At 53.5% G+C, this 17,542-nt stretch overlaps 1 protein-coding gene across 2 annotated transcripts in view; it reads left to right on the forward strand.

The window, feature by feature from the left end:
* The window catches only part of MYOM3 (myomesin 3), a 49,497-nt gene that overhangs the window by 24,213 nt on the left and 7,742 nt on the right, over positions 1 to 17,542 (forward strand). For both annotated transcript variants that reach the window (XM_080800647.1, XM_080800648.1), the window contains 14 exons: positions 1,242 to 1,416; positions 4,232 to 4,353; positions 4,773 to 4,960; positions 5,213 to 5,339; positions 6,255 to 6,433; positions 9,325 to 9,439; positions 10,403 to 10,559; positions 11,135 to 11,244; positions 12,942 to 12,986; positions 13,450 to 13,586; positions 15,314 to 15,458; positions 15,601 to 15,660; positions 16,049 to 16,116; positions 17,209 to 17,319. In XM_080800647.1, the coding sequence (XP_080656773.1) occupies positions 1,242 to 1,416; positions 4,232 to 4,353; positions 4,773 to 4,960; positions 5,213 to 5,339; positions 6,255 to 6,433; positions 9,325 to 9,439; positions 10,403 to 10,559; positions 11,135 to 11,244; positions 12,942 to 12,986; positions 13,450 to 13,586; positions 15,314 to 15,458; positions 15,601 to 15,660; positions 16,049 to 16,116; positions 17,209 to 17,319 (1,739 nt within the window). The remainder of the gene's footprint in view (positions 1 to 1,241; positions 1,417 to 4,231; positions 4,354 to 4,772; positions 4,961 to 5,212; positions 5,340 to 6,254; positions 6,434 to 9,324; positions 9,440 to 10,402; positions 10,560 to 11,134; positions 11,245 to 12,941; positions 12,987 to 13,449; positions 13,587 to 15,313; positions 15,459 to 15,600; positions 15,661 to 16,048; positions 16,117 to 17,208; positions 17,320 to 17,542) is intronic.

Genomic DNA, 17,542 nt, shown 5'->3' on the forward strand with positions numbered 1-17,542 from the left:
AAAGCAACATGACCTTAGAACTGTCAAGTTTCAGAACACCAGGAATCGCATCTCTCTAGGTAGGGAGCTCGTGAGAGTTCAGGGATTTTTTTCCAGGTCAACAATTCACATGTTGTAGAATCCAGCCGGTCCAGCGAGGAGCCAAGCGGGGGGGGGTCCCTCAGGTCTAACGCTGTCCGACCCCAAGCAATGGCTCCCCAGGCAGGACGCCTCTCAGCAGCCGCACTGCATGGGCCTGGGCGAGTCATTGCCTGCCCGCAAACCTTGCTGCCCTCAGCTGCCAAATGTGTTGTTCCCAAGGCCTGGTTATGGCTCCCACCTCCGCCCCCACCTGAGTCTCCCAGGTGCAGCTCCATCCTGGTCCCCACTCCCGGGGCCCCTCCCTCTCCTGAGGCCTCCGGATTCTGGGGCTCTTTGAGTTTTGATAAGATCTGATCAGAAGTTTCCTTGCAGTTGTCACGACTGACGGCCCTTTAAGGAGCCCAGCTGCAGCACTACCGAGCCCAGGGGAGCCTGGTGGGCTGCGGGGTCCATCTGGGGGAGATAGCAAAGTCCTAGATTTGCTCTGTTCCAATAATATAGGAAATATGTGTGTGTGTGTACATATATACATATGTATTATATGTGTATTTGTGTGTGTGTATATATACATATATACATTCATAGCAAATATGAACGGGTTGGTGGGCAAGTGATGTTTTCCTTTGATTCTGGCGCAGTTAACATTTAGCCATGATTCGGGGTCTGACCTATGAGCGGTTTATGATTGAATGTGTGATCACAGTCTCTGAAGCACAAGGAAGTTTTAGGGCAAAGTTCTAGTACAGGTCAGTAAAAGAAAGGAGATGGGGCCAATGGGAGGGAAGGGAACAAACAAGAAAAAGCATTTACTTGTATGAGAAAAGTAAGATTATTATACAAAAATGGGAAAACACCAAAAAAGCAAAAAAGAGTGGCCGGGGAGGAGAAAGGGCCGGAGACTGAAGATGAATGAATGGAGGCTTTCGTGAGGAAGCGGAGATATTTGGAGGCGAGAGGGGAGAGGACTTGAGACTAACAGGGCCTGGGAAGGGCAACCCCGAGGCTCCCAGGTCATGACTGCCACCCCCGTCCCAGCCCCCTGGATGGCGAGGGGCGGGGGGGGTTCTCCCAGCCGTTCCCCACTCCCATCCCCTCTCCTCCCCAGTCTGTTGGGCCTGGTTGCTCAGCATCCTCCCACAGCCCACGTTTCTGTTTTTTAGCTACTCTCCCTCCTCCAGCTCAAGTTCAAGCATTCCGAGACACGCAGACATCTGTGTCCCTGACCTGGGAGCCCTTGAAAGATGCCCCAGAGCTCCTGGGTTATTACATCTACTCCCGGGAGGCGGGATCATCTGAGTGGCAAACAGTGAACAACAAGCCCATCCAGGGCCGCAAGTGAGTTTGCCCCACCCCTCCCGCAAGGACTGCCCACACCTGCCATTCGCAGTGCGCGGCTGGGCACTGTTCTGAGTTCTCAGACGGAGGCATCGAGCACTTAAGTAACTTGCCCAGACTCCCTTAGCTAGTCATGGAGACTCTGGGACTTGGCCAGGACGACCTTGTCTTCAGCACACACTGGCTGAGGGCGTGCTGTCTGTAGAGGAGATGGACTGAGTCTCGTCCGTCCAGGAGCTTAGAGACAGAGAGAGGCAGAGGATGCGGCCACGGAGGCCAGGGTTCAGGCTCTGCCTGCACCCCTCCCTCACCTGGGGCTCTTGCACTGACACTTGCCCCCCCAAGCCTGGGGGAGCCATAGAGCCCCCGCTTTCAGCTGGGTAGGACCACACTCTCCTCCCCGCTGAAGCTCCCACCTCACAAGCCCCTGGTGCTTGCAGGCAGTGAACCTCGAGGCTTCTGGGCTCACGTTTTGAGGCTCGGTGGGGTCAAGGGCTTGGGTGGCGAAGGCTCTCCCCACCTTTCCATCAGCCGGCTGGCTGAGCCCTGAGCACAGTCAGCTGGGCGCCCCCCTTGGCCAGGAGCCCCTTGACCATCTGACCCAGAAAAAGGGACAGGAGCTTGAACCCCACCAGTCATTGGCATCTCATGGTCAGCTCTGAGGGGTCACTCACGACTTGTTATTGCTAAAGATCCCAGGTTGGAGAATCATCAAAGTTTTTACAAATTCTGACAGATTTGATCAGGTTGTCCCTAGAACATCTCCCCCCGGCTTGCATTTGGTGTGCTTCCATGAGGGAGTCACTGGAAGGGAGTGGCACGTCTGGGACATGTATCACACATGGTGTGGAGGGAGGGGGCACGGGCTCCTCTGGAATGTCTAGAGAACTTGTGCGTGCATGCCGTTGGTGACATGCATCATGGCTGGAAAGAGTCAACCACCACCACCCGCGAGTGCTGCCTGTGGGAAGACATCGAGGGAGCCCCGTGGGGCTGTGGGGGTCCGGTTCCCTGCCCTACGGCCGGCCTCACAGCACTGGGTTCTCACTGGAGGTGCTCAGACAGCATCCGAAGGTCTGAGTGGATGAGTAACAGAAGGGCAGCTCTGCGCTGGGATTCGGGAGGCCTGGGCTGTGGTCCCGACTCTGTTCCTAACGGGCTGTGTGCTCTCGGCTCGCCCCTTTCCTTCTGGGGGAGGCCCTCCCCACCTGTAAAATGAAGAAATGGGATAGTTTGATCCCTCGAGGCCCCCCCCCAATATTCCAACATCCATCTTCATCCTCATCTCCAAAACAGGGGTGTTGTGACGAGGGCCCGAGTTTACATAGATGACAGGGGGAGCCGTGGCTAGATGTGTGCCTGTGGCTGCAGTCACTGCTGTCATCGTCACCTTCTGGGGTCCACAGGGGCCAGTCTCCAGGGAGCCACCCCTGGCCTCACCCGTTCCGGTCCTCCCTGATCCTTGTCCCCTTGGTGCTTCGTCCCTCTTATTGAGGCATGTTCCCCACTGGAGTGCGCGTCCCTGAGCAGGGAACTAGTTTCTCTGTCAGCCATCAGCACTCGATTTCGGTCCTCGGGTCTCATCAGGGACACCTGGCTGGGAGAAGCTCCCTGGAGGGCCAGTTTTGCTGCAGGACGCTGTTGATAAGGGAAAGGAGAGAAGGGGGTCTGCCCTTTGGGTTTCATCCAGAAGGGACAGGATGAGGACATTTTTCTCTAAACCAGAGCTTGTCTGGATGTAGGTCTCTGGTTGACAGTTCTCCTTGGGGGTCTTGGAAAGGACGCCAGGCTTTAGAATCACAGCACTCGGAATAAGGGTCACTGTTGTGTTTCAGGGACGAGGCCCAAAGTCCTGGAGATGTGCCAGGTGGCACAGGTCTGGGGCTGGCTCCCTGAGCCATGACTGTGTGAGTTCAAGGTGGATAGCATGATGGTCTGATTTACAGATATTACGGAATAATGACCACCAGAGGCTTAGTCAACATCCGTCATCTCATATAGATACAAAAAAAAAAAAAGAAAGAAAGAAAAGAAAGAAAGAGGGGCATGCAGGTGGCTCAGTTGGTTAAGTGTTTGCCTTCCGTTCAGATTGTGATCCCAGGGTCCTGGGATCAATTCCTGCCTCAGGCTCCCTGCTCAGTGGGGAGTTTGCTTCTCCTTCTGCCCCTCACCCCACTTGTATTTTTCTCTCGTTCACTCTCTCTCAAATTAGATTTTTTAAAAAAGATTTTATTTATTTATATGCCAGAGAGAGCGAGTGCACAAGCAGGGGGAGCAGTAGTGGGAGAGGGAGAAGCAGGCTCCCCGCTGAGCAGCGAGCCCGATGCGGGGCTCAATCCCAGGACCCTGGGATCAGGACCTGAGCCGAAGGCAGACGCTTAACCGACTGAGCCACCCAAGTGTCCCTCTTTCAAATTAGTAAATAAAATCTTTTTTTTTTTTTAAGAAAGAGAAGATTTCTCCTTGTGATGAGGACTTTTAGGATCTACTCTCTAATAGCTTTCTCGTATATCACACGGTAGGGTTAACTGTGGTCGCTGTGGTGTGTATTACACCCCGAGTACTGATTTCTCTTAGAGCTGGAAGTTTGTCCCTTTTGATCACCTTCCTCCAGCCTTTCAAATCTTAAGAACATCACCCTCTAGGATGCGGGCATCACTGTGGGGGCAAGGGCCAATATCTTAAGGTAAGAGCTAGTCCCAAACCCTCAAATCCCACTGCTGGTGGCCACTTATCCCACAAGTTGTTCTAGAAAGTTCAGGGATGTCTGCAAGCTGTTTGGCCTTCCGTGAAAGCTTGCCCATGTCTCTTCCAGGTTTACAGTTCCCGGGCTAAGGACGGGGAAGGAGTACGAGTTTTGCATCAGATCAGTCAGCGAGGCTGGGGTAGGCGAGAGCTCACCAGCCACTGAACCCATCAGGGTCAAGCAGGCTCTGGGTAAGTCTGAAGGGCAGGTGCAGACTGCAAGTCTCTTGGGGGCAGCCCCGGGCTGGGCAGAGAGCAGGGGCGTATAGATCACATCTTGGAGGGTGTAACCCCAGAGGCCAAGGGGCCGTACGTCTTCTGAGGGGATCTAGAGCAGATCTTGACCTCCCCCTTTCCTTTGGGAGGAAAGGACAATGGCCTGAGATCATAGGGCAATATCTGACCAGCTCTGGACCCAGGTGCCCTGCAGGGAGCAGAGTCAAGGTTACCAGCAAATGCCCCTGGCTAAGCGAGTACCCACCCACCCCCCACCCCCACCGCCGAGCAGGGGTGGGCATCCACTGGGGGAGGCTTGTTGGCTCCCTGGGGACCCCCTGCCAGATCTAGCCACCCCCAGGAAGCAGCAGTCCTCACCTACTTCCTCCCCACAGCCACGCCATCTGCCCCATACGATTTCATGCTCCTGAACTGTGGGAAGAATGATATGGTCATTGGGTGGAAACCCCCCAAACGTTGTGGAGGTGGCAAGATCCTGGGCTACTTCCTGGACCAGCATGACTCAGAGGAGCTGGACTGGCACCCAGTCAACCAGCAGCCCATCCCCACCCGGGTCTGCAAGGTAAGCCCAGAATGGGGCCACTGGCCTGGGCAGGTGGAGACCAGAGGTCACTATTGGAGGTCCTAAAGCCAAGAGAGGCCTCAGGTTCCCTGAGCTTGATAATCTGGCTAATTCTTAAGTGCAGATTCACGTGACCAATTTTGTTTAAGGCCCCCTGGACTTCCTGCTCTGATGTCTCCCCTGCCACCGTACCGTACCTCTTTCCCCTTCGGTCCCAGCCCTCGTTTTCACTGTCTGTCTCTATTCTTCAAGGTCAGTAACCTTCGTGAAGGCCACTTCTATGAGTTCCGTGCCCGGGCAGCAAACTGGGCAGGGGTTGGTGAGCTGTCAGCGCCCAGCAGCCTGTTTGAGTGCAAAGAGTGGACGATGCCCCAACCAGGTGAGAGGTCCGACGATGCTCAAGTCCAGCACCTGCCCCCGCCCCACCCCCGCCCCAAGTCCAACCAGTGAGATGAGCAACACTGAGCTTTCTGTTGGTCCCAGACCTCAGGCCACTGGCCCTTTCCACCAAGAGACACCGTAACCTCTGACACAGACAGTCTTAACCCTGCCTTAGAGGACCCGTGACCTTGGCCATCTACTGGCTCTGTAACCTCAGCAATAATTATCCCCTAGCTCAACACGCCATCAGAGCTCTGGCTCTGGCCACAGACCAATGTCAAACCCCAAGGGCATACCGCTGGGGTGACCCTCACCCTGCACACCACTCCCACAACCCCGTTAGCTTTTCCCCAAATGAGCCCTCACCTCCTCCCTAGGGAGGAAGGATCACAACCTTCCATCATTCTGTTCAGCTCAGTGCTGGTTTTTTCAAGCGAATGGCAGATCATTAGTATGTGGGATGCTTGAGACAAGAATTATGAACAATTGATATTTGTTGGGTGCTTACCAAGTGCCAACAGATTCCACAAGTTTTGCCATCAATGCTCATAACAGCACTGGATTTTAAGAACTATTATTATCCCTACTTTGCAGATGAGGAGACAGGAACATAGGGACCGAATAACTTGCCCAGAGTCCCCATAGCCTGAGAAGGTGACGCTGGGGCACGAACCCCGGTGAGCTGACTCTGGAGGTCACGCCTTCACATTTTGAAGAGTTAACCCTATCTCAGGCCCAGGTCAAGACCAAGCTTTGTCATGAAGCCAAGACCTGCCAGGTCCCCGCTGTGCCCAGAACAGGCACTTCCTGGCCTGGTTGTAACTGACAGACTGACAAGGGTTCGTGACTGACCACCCAGCTCGCTGCCCACCTCTCTGGCTGGCCCACTCCTCCTCTCCCCCATCTCCCACAGGCCCCCCGTATGATGTGCAGGCGTTCGAGGTGCGGGCCACCTCCCTGATGCTGAAGTGGGAGCGCCCACTGTACACCGGGGCTGGGCCCGTCACGGGCTACCGCATCAGTGTCCAAGAGGAAGGCTCTGAAGAATGGAAGCCGGTCACCCCAGACCTCATCTCTGGCACCCACCTGAGGGTGAGTCCCTGCCCCTTCCCCCCCTGACCCCCCCCCCCCGCGCGCCGAGCCTTCCCTGCCACTGGACATGGCAGGATTACAGAACATCAGAGCCAGCATGACCCTCAGAGATCGCTGCCCTCACTTAATGTCAGCGGAGGACCAGAGAGGGGAAGGGCCCCACCCAGGGTCGCACAGTAAGGTGACAGTCGGGCTGGCTGGATGGCTGCTTGTCTTAACCTGCTCCAGGCCGGGCAGGCTCCTCCCGAAACCCCCATCAGCCAGGTGGGTCAGCATTGGACATGCATTTCCCTTGAGCAAGGAATTCTGCTTCTGGGATTGGATTGTAGGGAAAGAATTAAACAAATGGGGCAAAGACCTAAGGGCAAAGATGCTCACTGCAGCATTATTTATCAAGGCAAAAGTTGGAAACAATTTAAATGTCCATCTGTAGGGGCTTCGCTTAAATAAATCAGTGTATCCTTCAGACGGAATCCTGTGCCCAGTAGTATAAAGACTATGGTATTTTAAGGACAATGGGTTGGACCTGCAGGTATGTTTTGACATGAAAATATATCCATCTTAGGTGGCTAAGAAAAAAATCAGAATACAAGTAGGCTACTCATGTTAGAAAATATACTACATATATATTTCATACATTAACAAACATCAACACAGATAGCTATTTCTTTTTTTTTTAAGATTTTATTTATTTACTTGACAGAGAGAGAGATCACAAGTAGGCAGAGAGTCAGGCAGAGAGAGGGGTGGGGAAGCAGGCTCTCTGCTCAGCAGGGATGCTGAGGCAGATGCGGGGCTCGATCCCAGGACCCCGAGATCATGACCTGAGCCGAAGGCAGCGGCTTAATCCACTGAGCCACCCAGGCGCCCCCCAGATAGCTATTTCTTAATTTAAATGAGAAACTCTCAACTCTTGGGATAAATAAGAAATTTAGCAGAATCATCGGTTTTATTCACCTGGGGTGGTCGTTTTAACTTCCACTAACTCACAGAAATTGTCCATGCCGGAAAACAAAATAAATGTTGATTGCAGTGTTCCTAGCGGATACATATCACTACTTTAGACCATCAGTGAGAATCCAGACCTCCGGGTTCCTGGGGGCCACCCCGCCCACGCACCCATCCAACCCCACCCCACCCCACCCCACCCCAGCGCCCAGCTCTGCAGCCAGCCTGACTCACGGCCTGCCTGTGTTTGAGGAACAGGGGGGACTGTTCTGTGATGTGGATTGGATTTTGTTTTCTGGAGCTCTAGGGAAAGGAGAAATGTCTTCTCCAGCTCACTTTGCTGAGGTGTTTTTCCAGCGGGCAGGAGGGTGGGGGGGTTTTCAAGACCACACATGTGCATCCCATCAGTGAGCGCCAAAGAAGAAAGAAGGCAAGTTCGAGACGCCCAAAATAATGCGGAAAGAAGATCCTAACAAACAGTGTGCACTCCACGTTTCTCACGGCTTATGTGCATTTCAAAGTCTAAACAGATCTTTACAAAATTGTTATTTCTGGCCATCTCTGGGGGAGGGGGCTGCCAGGGGAGCTATAACCCTTCCTTTTATATTCTTTATTGCTTTAATATTTTCCCAACAATTGTGTATGTCTTTTATACTGGGGGAAAAAAACTTTCATTTCCAAAAAAATAACAGTAAACCCACCTAAAACAGAAGCAGGGAAGACAAGCCTTAGCCAGGGCGATGCTCTGAGACTCTGTGGTTTCTGCCCCACGGGGCCAGGCTCCCCGCAGTTAAATCAGCCACCCCCGGGCAGCTGGCCCGAGAGAGCCCCGCGAGATGGATGGTCCCTCTGCCTCCCACATAGGTTGGCCCAGGCCAGGGCTGGGCGAGCCTCGGTTACTTGGCCCATTTCTGCAGTGCGGATCGTTGGCTGGCATACACTCGGTCATTTACGAAATGCCTCTTGACACCAACTTAGCGCCTGGTCTGGAACCAGGTCTTAGACAGAAAGAGTTAAGTAACTCTTGGTCTTTAGGGTAACAGGCAATTATCAGATTGTGCACTGTACCATTGAAGGGGTCCAAAAGGATTCTGGGGGTTCCATGGAGGAGGGTAAGAGGCCCTTCCTGGAATCCTCGGATCTGCCTGAGCTGAGCGGTCAAAGACAAGTTGGCATTGGCTAGACCAAGAAAGAAGGGAGAGCATTCCAGGGAGAGGGCTAGCAAGGACAAAGGCAGGGAGCTATAAAAAGGGAAACAGATGAGATGAACGTGACACCTGGAGGGAGCCATGGAGTAAAGGGGACCCCCAGAGAGGTAAGAACGCAGGAGGCTAAGGCCAGATTAGGAAGACTTCGGGGACTAAACTGCAAAACCTGAACTTTACCCTGAAGGCCACTGAAAGGTTTCAACACAGACTGGCGTCTTAGAAAAATTGGCAGAAGGAAAGGTTGACTGGAAGAAGGACCTAGAGTCAGGGACAGCATTTAGGAAACTGTTGGACTAATCCAGGTGAGGAGAAATGAAGCCTGCATCGGGGCCATGGCTGGAACACGTAGAGAAGTCACATTCAAGACATGTTAGGGAAATAAAATGTGAACTCGCTGATTAGATGTATAGGGCTCCAGAAAAAGATGTCAGAGATAGTCCCCTGGCTTCTCTCTGGGGTGATGGATGGAGGAGAGTTGGGGTGCAGGAAGGGAGCGTGTCTTCTTGTGGAGAGGCAGGTGATGAGTTGAGCGGGCAGAATTCCAGGGCCCACGGGGGTGAGAGGCAATCCCCATGCAGGAACCCACTACAAACTGGGACCTGGGACCGGGGAGTGCACTCCGGGGCAGCCTGCACCCTGCTGAGTCCCACAAGGGAGGGGTGGCCATGGGCTGGAGGGAGGGCTGGTCTTGTCGACCTCTGTGGTCACTCTTGCCCACCCCTCCACCTCCCCCAGATCTCTGACTTGCAGCCGGGGAAGAGTTACGTGTTCCAAGTTCAGGCCGTGAATTCGGCAGGTCCGGGACAACCATCCATGCCCACCGACCCCATACTCCTGGAAGACAAGCCAGGTAGGGACGGGCAGAGGTGCTAGCCCCATAGGGCCGGGCTGTGCCACCTAGGACAGGAGGAGGTCAGAGGAGGGTGAGGAGGAGCACGTGGATCTATAGCAAGAGGGGACCCCCTCCCGCTGCCCCCCGCCACATGTCACCCAGCTCTGACTTTCCTTCTTGCCTGTTTCTCCCCCATGCCCCACTCCTATTTCTTTCTCTGGGATCCCAAGATATGAGCACTTCTTTCTCCTTTCTTTCATACGCTGTATTCATAAATTCACACAACTCTTCCTCAATGTTTAATACCCAGCTACATTCCAGATGCCCCATGAGGCTTTGTCTCTCTTGCAGTCCTGAGGTCCTCTCCTACCATACACACCAGGTGCTGAGCTAGATCCTCACAGGGCCCTGGCCCTCCCCACAAGCCCCTGCGTGAGGGATCATCGCCCCCACCTTAGAACTGATTTTGTTGTAGCTCTGAATTTGAGTGATCTAGTCACACGGCTGGTCCATGACGGAATCACTCAACTCTGCAAACTATAAAGCACATTCTCTTTCCATTCTTTTACTTATTCACTCATTCAACAAATCTTGGGGGACACCCACATTGTACTGGGGACACAGCAGTGATGAGAAAGCAAGGCGCCTGCTCGAGCATGGGGTGAGGGGCAGGATGGACAGGAAGCACAGAAATGATGACGTGAAGGTGATGATCCAAGAGGCTAGTAAGTGCTATAAAGGAAATGAACCGGGTGGTATGGCGGAGTGGGGCTTACTTTAGCCAGAGCAGTCAGGGAGGACATCCCTGAGGAGGTGTGATGTTCGAGTTGAGAAGAAGCTGATCACAAGGCCTTGGAGGCCATGGCAAGTGGACGGAGATTAGTATTTTATTCAAGCGCCATGGGCAGCCATGGAAGGTGTATGACTTGGTTTGTCACTTCTAAATATTCCCTGGCTCCCGCCCTTGAATCCTACCCTCAGATGCCCGAGAGATCAAGGTTGGTGTGGATGAAGAAGGCTTTATCTACTTGGCTTTCGAAGCTCCCGAGGCCCCTGACTCAGCAGAGTTTCAGTGGTCCAAGGACTACAAGGGCCCGCCAGACCCCCAGAGGGTCAAGATCGAGGAGAAGGCTAACAGGTAAGTGAGGGGAAGGGGGTGTCTAACTGGTCCGCAGGTGAGTCTGCAGAAGCTCATGGGTGAGAGTACCTGGCAGGACTCACGGATAACGGGCTTGTCAGAGGCTGCCCGGTCCCTCACCAAGGATGCCACGTACCACCTTAGGGAGCAAGGAGGGGACAGTGAATTTAAGGGCAGAAAGGACAACATTCACTAGCGATTCTCCTTCCGCAAGGAATGCTGTGTGCCTTTGCACCTGTGTTTCCAGGGAAACACGAAGTCCTTGGTCTCTAGCCTGGACACTTGCAAATGGAGACTTGCTCCTGAAAGTTGTCTGGGCCCAGCACTCTCATCTGTTAAAGAAGGGGCCTGGGACCAGATGTCAGCTGCCCCATGTAAGAGAGCCTGGCCCACAGGGCCACTGAAGGGGCCAAGCCAGAGCTGCCCTGGGTAGGGCTCCCCACAGGGATGCAAGGAGGCAACCATCCCTACTGCCTAGCATGGCCGGAGCTGTGGCTGGGATGCGGGGCCCTCGGCTCCCAGGTCTCCAGTGCACAAGGCGCCTCACTGAGGCTCTACTCTCCTCTGTCTGCCAGATCCAAGGTCATCCTGAAAGACCCTGGCCTTGAGGACTTGGGCACCTACTCCATCGTGGTCACCGATGCTGATGAAGACATCTCGGCCAGTCACACGCTGACAGAGGAAGGTAATGCCTCTACTACCACCTCCCCAGAGAGGCCTCGATCAAGAGTCCCAGATGCAAATGGCCCCAGAGGCTGGCAAGAATCAACAAAAATTAATACAGCTGTGATTTTCAGAGAAGTAGGCCCTCACCCACCCATTCAGCCAGCCAGGCCGTTAATCAGGATTCATTGAGCACTACCCTAAGCCAGATACTGTCCTAGGCACTGGGCATTACACCAGGGAGGGCAACAGTCAAAAATCCCTGCTTGGTGGAGTTCACGTCCTTCCGGTCTCTCCTTCTTTTTCTACTTCCAATAAAAGCCTTCTTTTGGAAGGACTTTGGAAGACTTCCTCCCCTTCTTTTGGAGCCCCAGAAATGCAACAGTGCAGTGTCAGCATAAATTGCAAATGGCAGCTGGTCTGAGCAGCCAGGATGACAACAGGGAGCAGTGGGGACTGTGGCAAACCAGAGAGTAGATGCTGCAACTCAAGGGTCATCCACGTTTGATGATTTAAGCAGAACCGAAACCAGTGCTGAGCACTGACGAGACTCACGCTCTGCTGTCTCCAGAGTCACTGGGGGACCGCCCAGGGCCTTCCCTGCTGATTGCTTAGGGGACCCTCTGACTTTGTGAAGAACCAGAAGCCAGACAGGCTCAGGGTCCAATTCCAGTTCCATTGTTCTCCGGCTCTCTTATGCTGAGCAAGTTACGTCACCTCTCTGGACATCAGTTTGCTCATCTGTAAGGGGGCGATCATAACCCCCGGGGTTTTGTTACTCAGATACAATGTTCTAGGCACACCAAAGCAGTCCACACACAGGATATGTTTTGGGTTTTGTTTTATTCTGTTTTTACTTGCCACGAGTCCAGACTCATACTAAGGATGCTGGGGCTTATAAGGGAAAACGAAGTATGGGCTCTACCCCTGCCAATTCTTCTAGCAACACATATTTTTTTAAAGATTTTATTTATTTACTTGACAGAGAGAGAGAGACACAGCGAGCGAGGGTACACAAACAGGGGGAGTGGGAAAGAGAGGAGGAGGCTTCCTGCCAAGCAAGGAGCCCGATGCTGGGGCTCAATCCCAGTACTGTGGGATCATGACCGGAGCCGAAGGCAGATGCTTAACAGCTGAGCCCCCATCAACACATATTTATTGAGCACCTACTATGTGCCATGTGCAGACACTCCTAGAGGTCCAGAGCTCAGCTTAACAGAAGAGACAAATCTACAAACCTAACCCACAGAGGCAGTAAGCGAAGAGACAGCACACCACCGAGCTGCCCTAGAGACTTGTAGACTGAAGTGCTCAGGGCGGGGGCCAGACCCTCCAAGATGGGACAGCAGAGTACGGTGGGTGAGCCCTGGGGCTCAGGAACCAGTGAGCCTGGAGTGAGGGGCGGTGGTGGACAATAGCGCTCGCCCCGCAGCTTTGTGTGAGGACAAGTGAGGTAACGTGATGCCTGGCCCCGGGTGGACACTTCTCGGAGGAGGTGGCCCTTGATCTCAGGGTGTCCCGCAGCAGCATCCCCCCATCCCCATCAGTGCTCCAGGGCCAAGCCCCACAGCGCTCACCATCACCCCCTGTGCAGCAAGTGACTCCAGGTTGAGGCGGGGGGAGTCTCTTGGGATGGCCCGCATGGACCCCACTGCCCAGGCATTTCATTCTCTGTGTTTTTGTTTTTTTTTTCTTCTCCCTTGTTCCTTCCTGTCCCAGAATTGGGCAAGCTGAAGAAGTTGAGCCATGAGATCAGAAACCCAAGTAAGCTGGGCCCACTGGGGTGTCCGGAGCAGAGCTGAATGGGGCGGAGAGCCAGAACCTAGCTGAGGGGCAGAGGACGGGAGAGTCATGGGGCTGGAGGGTCAGGGACCCAGGGAGTCAGCCGTCCCTGAGAGGGAAAGGGGTGGCCGGCAGGGCGGGGACAGGGTTTCGTCTCCTTATAATCATTATCACTGGCCCCTTAGTAGTTCAGATTCTGGATTCTTTAAACCTCTACTTCCCCGTTCTTCTTGTGCAAAATAGCTCTTGATCTTCTTGCTTTACTTCTCTTAAATTCAAACCGGGTCATTATAAATCAGTGCAACATGAGTGAGCCCCACGGCCTTCAGATGCCTCAAGCACTTTGCCCTTTCAGTGCCCAGGGTGTGCTCAAGGTGGGGTTGGTTGGGAGTGCGGTGGGGAGACGGGTGCCCCACCCACCCCCTCCGTGTCCTCTGCCTCCCAGCGATCAAGCTCATCTCGGGCTGGAACGTCGACATCCTTGAACAAGGAGAGGTGCGGCTGTGGCTGGAAGTAGAAAAATTATCTCCAGCCGCTGAGCTGCATCTCATCTTCAATGAGAAGGAGATCTTCAGCTCGCCGGTAACTGGGGGTTCAGACTGCTTCTGGGAGGTTCCTCTGCGCGGGACGTGGCCTTTAGGGGCGGTGGTTCGCCACAGCCCAGCACCGCCCCCTAGTGGGCATTTCAGAAACAGCCACATGCTTTGGCTGTCCTAGGGATGGCGTGAAGGTGGGGACACCTGGCTTTTGGTGGTGGGGGAGGCTCCTGGCTAGATGCCCACCAATGCAAGGGACTCTCCCACAGATAAAGAATCCCCATGCCCCCCGACACACAACTTTTGAATGTCCTACCGTACATTCTTAAGATTAAAAACCTACATTCATGCTCATAATTATCCAAGCCTAGACCCTAACCTAGAAATATAAATACAAAGGACTCTGCATAGTTTGTGGGTTTTTTAAAGATTTTATTTTTATTTATTTGAGAGAGAGAGAGAGAGAGCACAATCAGTGGGAAGGGGCAGAGGGAGAGAGAGAAGAAGATTCCCCGCTGAGCAGGGAGCCCGAGGCGGGGCTCGATTCCAGGACCCTGAGATCATGACCTGAGCAGAAGGTAGATGCTCGACTGACTGAGCCAGCCAGAGGCTCCTGCACAGTTTTAATATACACCGAACAGAGACTTTTTCCTTTAAGCCACTTTACTTATGCTCTTTCATTCATTTTCCTCTACTTCTCGTACAAATAGCTTTTGACCTTCTTGCTTTACTTAAGCAACTTCCCTTAAATTCAAACCAGTTCATTATAAAGCAATGTACATGAGTGAGATTATGTCTGAGCAGCTACTATTGAAATACATTCTATTTGGTTTTTATTTCTTCTTCATATGACAGTTGTGGTATTACATTGCTTTCCTGAGGTGAGGGGGTCATGTGTATAGGTTGTTATTAGACTGAGCCATGAACTGCCCATAATCAATCATGTTTTTACAAACATGGCAATTTCGATTTCAGGAGAGATTCAATCATGACATCTGGTTATTTGCACATTCCAACTCTGGGTGGCAAAGTTACCATCAGAGGAAATGCATTACAGAGAGGGGCACTGGTTCTGAAAGAGAAAAGGGAGCTCAGGACTCCTACCCACCTCCTGTGGGCTGTGTGCCCTTCACCTCTTTGTGCCTCAGTTTCTTTATCTGTACAGTGATAGTGGGTTGTCCCAGAATCAGAAGAAGCAAATGAGAAAACTGATCCAAAAGTTCTGCGTAAAGATTAATCATGACCTTGGCACATGGTAGAGGATGTGTGACCAAGTATGCGGTCTGCCATGCACAGCATTGGGACTATTGGTCGTCCCTACAGAAGAATAAAATAAACCTAGCTGCCTCCCTCAAATCATACATACAAATAAATCCAGAGGGAATACAATCCTAAATGTGGAAAATAAAATTTTTAAAAACTGTTAGAACGCAACAAAATGTAAGTGAGTTTTAATTCTGGGGAGCAAGTTCACAGGCATTTTTCATATTATCCTTCATACGTTTACAGGGATTTGTAGAAAGAAGTAGAGAATGTGGCACTGTGGGGGGCAGGGGTTTGTTATTAATTGCAATTAATTCAAGCACCCAAGACTCTTTCCTGTGCCTGCTGGGCCCCGCAGGTGTTCCCAGGACCCTGCCCCGGCCTCAGAAGGCTTGTCACTCCGCACATACCACCTCCCAAGTCCAAGTACACTCTGATTTGTGCCCCACAGCACAAATCCCCTGGGACAGGAAAAGGGCAAAAAAGATTCTCCGGGTTTATTCTCCCCAGAACCGCAAAATCAATTTTGTCCGAGAGAAGGGCCTGGTGGAAGTGATCATCCAGAACCTGTCGGAAGATGACAAAGGCTCGTACACCGCCCAGCTCCAGGATGGAAAAGCCAAAAACCAGATCACCCTAGCGCTGGTGGATGACGGTCAGCCACGCCCACTGCCCAACCCCCACATGCCAGACCTCAGCCCTCCGCTCTCTAGCCAGGGACCTTCTGTCCCTCCCGCTGCCCCTCTCCGGACCTGCGCGCCTCCCACTCAGGCCAGTTCGCCCCTCTGTGTTCACAGATTTTGACAAACTTCTGAGGAAAGCAGAGGCTAAGAGAAGAGACTGGAAGAGAAAACAGGGTAAGAAGCGCCCCCCGGTAGCGGGGGGCGTTCAAAAGAGGCCAGTGTTCCGTGCTGGGGACCTGCTGGGTGCTGGACAGGTGGGCTAATCCATCCCTCAGCTCCGCTGGTCCCAGAGGGAGCCACTGCCATGCAATCCAGCTCTGTCCCCGTGCAAGAACAAAACAGAGAGCGACACTTCCGAGAGTCGATCCAACCCTGAGAGTAACACCTCCTTAAATGTCGCGCCCTACGCACCCCTCCTTGCGTCCCCGCAGTCCCTGCCATGGTGGGGGCCGAGTCTGAGGGGCCTGCAATCGCTAGCTGCTCCCCACCCCACCGCTGGCTGCCCCCCACCTGGCCACCAGGCGGCGCCCTGACGGTGGGCGTGTTTGTTCTGCGCTCCCAGGTCCGCATTTCGTGGAGCCCTTGCAGTGGAAGGTCACGGAGGACTGCCAAGTGCTGCTGACCTGCAAGGCAAATCCCCGCCCCCGCCTCCAGCCCCGCCCCCCGTCCCAGGGCGGGGCGCGTGTGGCTCGTCCCGGTGGCTGTCCTTGCCCACTTTCCCGAGTTCCTGTGCTTGGCTGACCCGGAGGAGAAGTAGCCCCAGGGAGACCACATTTAACTGGAAAACAAAACTTACCCCCCTCCCCAGCAAGAGCCCACGGAGCCGAATTAGTGTGGTTTGGATCAGCCTCCGGCCAGATCTCCCGGCTGCTCCGGCAAGGGGTTCTGTGGGGGCGTGGGCATCTGGGAACAAGTGAGGGGTCTGTAGATTGAGGGGGATTCCCTGATGTTTATTAGTAGCCTTGTCAGACCCTGTGCTCGGGGATTCATCCGCCTCACGATCGTCTGTGAGATGGGCATGGATCCGAAAACAAGTGGAGAAAGAGCTCAGACCACACCCAAGCGGGAAGAGTCTAGAGCACGGTTTTAACGCGATCGGTCTGACTCCAAAGCTGGGGCTCCTTCTCAGCACTCTGCAGCCTCTACAGTCGACTGGGGAAGGGCAGGAAGGGCAGGGGAGAGCGCCCCCCGCCCCCCTCCGGGAATCCTATCCATTCAGCAAACCGCAAAGCACCTGCTAGGCCCCAGGGACTCCCCACGGCCCTGGGCATACAAAGATGACAACGTGGGGTTTCCTTGGGCCTCTCAGAGCCCAGGGGTCTGAGTCAGGATCCTTAGAAAACAGCATGCCTCCTGCTGTGATCCAGGCACGTGCAAGAAATCAGTTAATCATGATTGAGGCACTCTGGGGTGCTTCAAGGAAGGCCTCTTGGAGGAGGTGACATCTTCCTTGCTTCCTTAAAATGCATAGGGACTTACAAGGACAAATGGAGTAGGGAAGTGAGCAAAAGGCGTAGGGAACACCATTAGTGAAAATCCAGAATGCGGAACCAGCAGAGGAGATACGGTGTGAGGAAGGACTAGCAGAGATCTGGGAAGGAATTAGCTAAGAGTACAGGGGTGGGAGAGAGTCAGGTTTGGGGGGGAGGGGAAGAGCAGATAAGTTTTTACTCAAAAAGAGAAAATGTGAGGGAGTCTCTCTTCATTCCCCACCCCCCTCAGGCGACCAACACCAAGAAGGAAACCCACTTCCAGTGGTTCTTCCAGAAGAGAGAGACACCAGACGGTCAGTACGACCCAGAGACTGGAGTGGGAACTCTGTGCATCGAGGAGGTAAAAAAAAAGTACAGCTCCCGATTCAGGGTTCACACCCCCCTGGCAGCACCCAGGGCACCAGGCACAGAGTCAGGAGCAGGCCAGGGGGAGGCAAGTGAGGTGCTCACCTCGAGCACAAAATGTAAGGGGGCACTGAACACTCAGTAATCAAGTTACTATTTCAGGCAGTATTTTTTTTAAATCAAAATTAATGCACACACACACAAAAAAAGCCCATGGA

Source organism: Martes martes (genome assembly GCF_963455335.1).
Source record: "Martes martes genome assembly, chromosome: 4".
NCBI classification, from domain to species: domain Eukaryota; kingdom Metazoa; phylum Chordata; class Mammalia; order Carnivora; family Mustelidae; genus Martes; species Martes martes.